Source organism: Gavialis gangeticus, unplaced genomic scaffold, assembly GCF_001723915.1.
Source record: "Gavialis gangeticus isolate Ggan-Ray unplaced genomic scaffold, GavGan_comp1, whole genome shotgun sequence".
NCBI lineage: Eukaryota > Metazoa > Chordata > Crocodylia > Gavialidae > Gavialis > Gavialis gangeticus.
This window is the reverse complement of record NW_017729024.1, coordinates 93,180,728-93,187,558: the sequence shown is the minus strand read 5'-3', so window position 1 is coordinate 93,187,558 and position 6,831 is coordinate 93,180,728. Positions and strand designations below refer to the sequence as shown.

Sequence of the window (6,831 nt, the reverse complement as noted above, 5' to 3'; positions counted from 1 at the left end):
ACATGCACTTTTACAAGAGAATAGCCAGTGCATTTTCACAGATACACCAACTGAGCAAGTCCTTAATCCATTACTAGTTGGCCAAATTTGCCAAATATAGTGTGGTATATGAAGTCCCATAGATGAAAGCTTCATAGTAAGCAGGTTGTGCTGATCTCTCACACCAGTTCCCACAAATCTGGACTACACTTCCCTATGCAACCACCAACCACTACAGAACTGCTACAGTCATGGCTGATGGAGAGATTGGTTTCCAGTTATCCCCTTGAAAACTGAAGTGCTTCATCTACAGAAGTCATACAGATACAATGTAAGTTGATTTCCACATTCTCTCATCAATGTGCCTCAAAACTTGTACAGGAGAGACTCCTCCTCTCAAAGGAAGGGTTAGCTGGGTTTCCAAAAGCTTAAATTTGGGGAGGGAGGCAGGAAGCAAGCAGACATGAAGTCTGAGGGGGTGCCAGAATAGCAGCCCCCAGGGAACCTGTGCTGCTGCTGCCACTTCAGCTCCTGTTTAAAGAGCTTGTGCAAAGGTGGCAGTAGCCCATGCCACTACAACCATGGCAGCCCCTGGGAGGGAAGCACACGCTCTCCTGCCTCATGCCCTACACCAAATACAGCATCAAAATTTAAGTTACCCATCTGTCAGTCTTCAGGCTCATACATTTTTTGATGACCTCATTAGTGCTGCTTTGAAAAAAACAACTCATTTCACCTAGATCAACAAATAACCATTGTTTGATAACAATAAGTATTCACTAACTTAAGTATCTACTAGCTGCCACCCAAGACCAGATCCCACTAGTGACTATAAGGTGACTTTTCCTATCACTTCATCCAGTCTTTAGCTTTAAACTCTTCCATTTGAAACAAGTAAATATAGCCTTACCATAGCCAATTTTTCTCCATAGTTTACTGGTACACATTTTTGCCCTTGCTCTAAAACTGTTGGACGAAGATCTGCCTTGTTTCCCACCATCATGATCGGAATATTTTCACCAGTTGCATCCTGCAAGAAATACGTATTTTCTTTACCACTGGAATCCTCAAAATACAAAAATCATCCAATAAACTGGCATTTACTGGATCACATAATCATATTACCTCCACCCACCAAAAGTAAAATCTATAGATACTGTAACATTGATATAAGACAACTAAAAACAAAATATCCAGTCTTGCACACTTTCTGCATAAGAGTCTGTACCTTCAGATAACTAATATAATAGTGAGCCTATCAAAAACTGAATGCATTTATGTTGCACAGTAGGGGTATCTTATAGAAATTAACATTGTTGTTTTTTCTATATTATATAATACAATTATGCTAGAAACAGACTACTTTTATGATGATCACTTCCTGCTATTAAATATCTTCAGCTGAAGGAAGGAAGCCCTTTTCATTAAATACAAATTGTTATTCAGGTAAAAGTAAACACAAGAGAAATATACAAGATAACAAAAAGCAATATGAGAAAACACTGCTGTGCATTACAGCAATGATGGCTAGTCTGGAGGATGTATTGTATTTTCTAGTGTGCAGAGGCCCCAGAGTACATTAAGCCCATCCACAATAAGGTATCTGAAATTAGTTAAAGAGAACATCATGAAAATGGTGCTGATTACATGGCGTGTTCTAACACCAAACACTACAGCTGGCCAATTTAAATGGGAGAAAACTAGTTTACACTAACTAAAATTTCATACCTTTTACCTTGAAGACAACGTACAATTAATGTGTGTAATTAGTAGAAACTGGAGTTTGGCCAATTCTGCAACATAATCTGTTTAATTCAGATTTAAAAACACGAAAAGTCTCTCAAAAAGGGCTCTGTGGTTCTCCCACGAGAAATGCCAATGATAAACATTTCACAACTACACTATAAAATGAACCTTGCCAATTTTGTAAATTTTAAGTTCTTACCGCAATCATATCCACCCATTCTCGTACATTAAGAAAACTTTTTTCACATGTCACATCGTACAACAGTAGCACTCCATCTGCTCTTCTAAAGTATGATTTAGCAATACTCCGGAATCTTTTAGGAAAAAAAGATCCATTTAAAACAACATTTTAAAAAAAAAAGTTCATATACAATACCATTAAAAATGAATTGTTAGGGCACTAGCCTGTTCTCCTACTCATGCCTCCTGCCTACACCAGGTGTGGCAAAATTGCACATTATGCTGATTTCACAGAAAGGTTTCTGCGAATTATCTATGCGTTTCTATAAACATTCCATTACCACCTGAAGGACTTCATAGTAATAACCACCAACATTCTTCAGTAAACAGTACTTTATGACTGTTGGAAGACGGGTGATTTGCATTAGATTTTGGATGACATGGTTGTATGTGTATGCTCTTGCAAATGCAATACAAAAATATGAAGCCAATGGAGTTACGCTAGTCTCTCACTCTAATGCGACCTTCCTTCTTCATAAGCATAATGTAACCTGCTCAGAAACTAAGAACTAGAATGTGATTTTCAGAACACAATTGAGATGTATCATAAACTTGCCATGCTGACAAAGCAATGCTGCCTCCTAAACAGTCTGGCTCTCTGTACTGCAGGAACTTTAAGGATTTTATGGCATTTAAACAACTAAACAACTAATTAGCAGATCCTTTTATGGGAACTCAGCAATTTGGGCAAGTTTGCTATGCTCTGCTTAAAGCCTGTGGATACCACAAAGGAGACAATTCATCATGCTCAACAGGAACTGGCATTTAAAGACCTTAATGGAAGATGAAGATGCAATCAGAATGTGAAACAGTTATTATTTTTCTTCCACTTTAAAGAAGAAAAACAAGGCCAAAAACCATTGCAAAATCTTCAATAAGAAATAAACCTATTCAAATCTATATCCTAGATAAGTTGTGTACTACTAACCTCTCTTGTCCTGCTGTATCCCACAGCTGTAGCACCGTAGGCTCTCCATCAACAATAAGCCTTTTCATTTGAAAATCAACTCCTTAAAAGAAATAATGTGCAGAACCGGTCAATACTGGCTTTTATTTAAAAAAATCATTAATACAATTACCAATACCATTTCAATGGTAGGATGGTATTTCAAATAGCATGACAAAACAGATTATTTCAAAATACATCTCATCTAGTACATTATGAGAGAGATTCCGGGAGTTCAAGCATCCATGAAATGCAGAATCACTCCCAAAAATATATCACAAGGCATGTGTTTTTGGTGAAAAAACCCTATGCATCTTTTACTGTGGAATTTACTCCGGTATGCTGATTCAAATTTGAGAATCTAAATGCTCCCCTTGTGCTATATCATAAAAGCATTTTATGGAAGGAAAGAAAATGTTTTGCACAGTAGATCTCATTTCAAACAACAAGGGAGCAAAGAAGGCAAAAACAAAACAACTTACAGAAAATCAAAACAACGAATAAACAACACCCCTTTGACATCCAAAACACACACACAAATGACTGAGCTGGAAGAAAAGAATTTTAGCTTTAGGCTCAATGGAAAAATCTCACTAGTTCATAGGTGCAAGAATATATATATAAGAATGTTGAGACCTTTATGCTTGCTAAAATCCCTTCAATCTTATTTGAATCAATGCTGATCCCAGTTTTAACAATTTAAAGAAGCGAGGAACAAGAGGGAATACAAACACAGGAGGGAAAAGGAACATAAAGACAGGAGAAGAATAACAGCACTAGGAAACAAACAAACACACAAACAAACAAAGGATTTTGTAGGCAAATCCAAGACTCTGATGCTGATGGCCCCATTCTTTTAGCATAACATGTTCAATCTCCATATTCTTCAATAGTTCAGTGTCTACATCCATGAAGTGGTTCATTTTCCCAAGCCCATCAGGAAATTCCTATCAATAAGCTTTACACCCTACATCAGGGGTCAGCAATCCCCGGCACGTGTGCCAAGCTCAGCACGCAAGGCCATTTTGCTCAGCACACCACTGCCAGCCTGGGCTCTAGGCAGCTGCTGCCAGCCACAAAGCCCAGGCTGCTCCCATCAGGAGGCTGAGAAGATGCAAGCCCTGCTGCAAGCAAACCAGGCTCCATGGTCAGCAGCAGCTATCCAGAGCCTAGGCCGGCTGACTGCAAACATCTGCTCTGGCATCAGCTCCATACCGGCAAGTGCACGCACTCTTCAGAGTGGATGGTGTGGGAGGGACCTTAGGCAGCGTGACCCCAGCCTCTTCCCTGCTGCCAGCATATTGCTGGAGCCCAGCGCAGCTGTTTATAGCTGGCCTGGGGCATCTGCAGCAGGCAGCGGGCAGGCTGCAAGCAGCTGCACTGGGCTCCACAGCTCCAGCATCAGCTCCATGCTGGCAGCAACTGCACGTGCACCTCAGAATGGACTACGGGACAGCTGTGCTGCCTCAGGCCCTATCCCCACCATCCGCTCTGAGAAGTGCATGCACCTGCTGGTATGGAGCTGATGCCAGAGCCCAGAGCAGCTGTTTGCAGCCTCCCGGCTGCAGCCGGCCCAGGCTCTGGTAGCTGCTACCAACCACAGAGCCTAGGCTGCTTGCAGCAGGGCTTGCAGCTGAGCCACCCTGACTCCCACCTGTTCTGAGCCCAGCCCTGACCCAGCCCCCCACCAAGATGAGGCTGGCGCTGCCCCTTCCCAGGAGCACCACACTTTTTGTGGGCTTAGCTTTGCGGGGTGGGTGGGTGGTTGAGCTGATGGGCAGGCTCTGGGCCGGGGCCTTGGCCAGCTGCACTGCAGCCCGGGGGCTGGCTTCCCAGGGAAGCACAAGGGCTCTGGTGGGACCAGGGCATTGTTAGGTCAGACTCTGTCCAGTGGCTCAGGAGCCTGATTCTCTCAACCAAACTCAAGGGTACAGGGCTGGCCCAGCCTGCAGTGAGGTGCATGGACAACTGGCTTAGATGACGATCCCAGAGAGCTGTAATCAATTCTTACTGCTCAGAAACAGGCCATCCACTTGAAGAGATCTTCCTGGGGCACAGAATAATAGGTCTTCCAAGAAAACCCTTGGAAGCCATGAAAAGCATTTTTTTACCAACAGCTCCACAGAACAGTAGAGGAGACAATTTAAGGATATGTATATACCACAGTCCCTATCATGATGGCAGCACAATGTGGCCCATACATTTAAATTAGCTAGCAGTAGCACCCTGCCACAGCAGCATAGGAGTCACTGCAGGCTGCAAAACCCCCTCATGAGGCAGAGTAAATACACAACGGAGCTGCATGTAAGACTCCTACTGACACCTGTATGAACAAGTTTAAAGCTAGTCCACATGCCACTGGAGCCACAATAGAATCACAGCCTAGACTCACTCTGTGAATACTCTGAGTAGCCTCTAGCCCTTGCATCCTTGGTGTGCTGACATAATAACAGAGGATCACCCAATCAAAATCCCATATAGGCCATGTGTAGACAAAACAAGAGGTGTGTGTGCACAACACTGTAAAAGCAGGCTAAATGCTTTTGCACCACTTGAATAGTGTTGGTGTTTGCACATCTCGGCGGCATATTGCACATTAATTCCAGCTGCTGTAGCAAATTTGGTGGCATAATGTGCCTTAAATGACTTGGGGCGCAGCAAACTAGAACTCCTTTGAGAGTTTTAGTTTGCTGCCCCTACAGCCACGGAGCGAAGCACCAGGCTCTGTGGAGCTCCACAGCTCTGTAAGCAGCCCTGCAGGCAGCCTGACAGCAGCCTGGAAAAGCAGACTCTGACCAAGAAAAGCAGTGAGCCTAATCTCCCCTCCGCTCCTCCCCCCAGAGCCTACCTGCCTGCCTGAGCCATGTTGGGGCCCAGTGCCTCCTTCTGCAAGTTGGGGCCCCCTGGGACCGCCTGAGCCAGGTGCCCGCCACTGCCAGGGAGGGAAGCACCAGCCTCCTGATGCAGGTCAGGGACCACTCCGCCCAGTGGCAGCTCGCCCTTCCCTCCCCGCCAGAGTGGCAGGTAAGTCTGCAGGATGTGTGCACAACCCAGGGGTTTAATTAGCCCTAAATTGAAGCAGTGCTTTTTTAAAACCCACTGCTTCAATTTAGGGCCCCTGTTTTGTCTACACACACCCATAATGGCCAAATCCTCCAGGAACAATGACACAGAGTTTGCTTCTGCAGCAAACAAGCACCATGGACCTTCCATCTGGGCTTGGAAATTAATTTCCCATTCTACAGAACAGCACCATCCTGCTGCAGGTAAATGTCGTGCATGTGCATAAAAAAGAATACAGCCCACATTCTGATTTCAAGAAAAGTGTATGCTTGCATCCATTTAATAAATAAAGGGAGGTAAAAAATCGTATTTTCTTTTACAAGTACTCCACCTGTCAAGTACTGGACCTGTTCAGTGCAGAAAGTGTACAAGAAACATACCCAGGGTTGCGCTGGTGTTTCCTCGAAATTCATTCTTACAAAGTCTCATAAGGAAACTGGATTTTCCTACTGCTGCATCTCCAGCAAGAACTATCTTGTAAGCCTTCTCAGACTTGGGGTATTTCAGGTTACAATCTGTTGCATCTGACTAAAAACAAAATGAACACACCAAACTTCATATTATTAAGAGTAAGGAGCGAAAAAAATCTTAGCATATATTTCTGAATATCAAGTTAAGAAATTATCTGGGCTGGTTACCTGAGGGGAGAGGGCAGAAATACATTTCCTTGTTGATGCAACAGAACTGCTCCGATTGTCTGGTAGTGAAGGTTTCCAGTTTAATACTGAACTGCCGTTGTCAGGACTATAAGCTTCTTCATCTCTAATCTCTGGTACCTGAAAGTTCGAGAAAATATTACACTTTTTGTTGCATTTAAATTTTTAAAAAAAATCTTTCTGGAAGTGAAGGCTATATTT

The 6,831-nt window shown here is 43.3% G+C and overlaps 1 protein-coding gene across 1 annotated transcript in view; it reads right to left on the bottom strand.

The window, feature by feature from the left end:
* The window catches only part of RASEF (RAS and EF-hand domain containing), a 75,989-nt gene that overhangs the window by 15,220 nt on the left and 53,938 nt on the right, over nt 1-6,831 (bottom strand). Inside the window, exons 11-15 of the mRNA XM_019517410.1 lie at nt 6,613-6,750; nt 6,355-6,502; nt 2,894-2,975; nt 1,925-2,039; nt 890-1,009 (exon numbers count right to left, since the gene is read on the bottom strand). Coding sequence (XP_019372955.1) covers nt 890-1,009; nt 1,925-2,039; nt 2,894-2,975; nt 6,355-6,502; nt 6,613-6,750 — 603 coding nt within the window. The remainder of the gene's footprint in view (nt 1-889; nt 1,010-1,924; nt 2,040-2,893; nt 2,976-6,354; nt 6,503-6,612; nt 6,751-6,831) is intronic.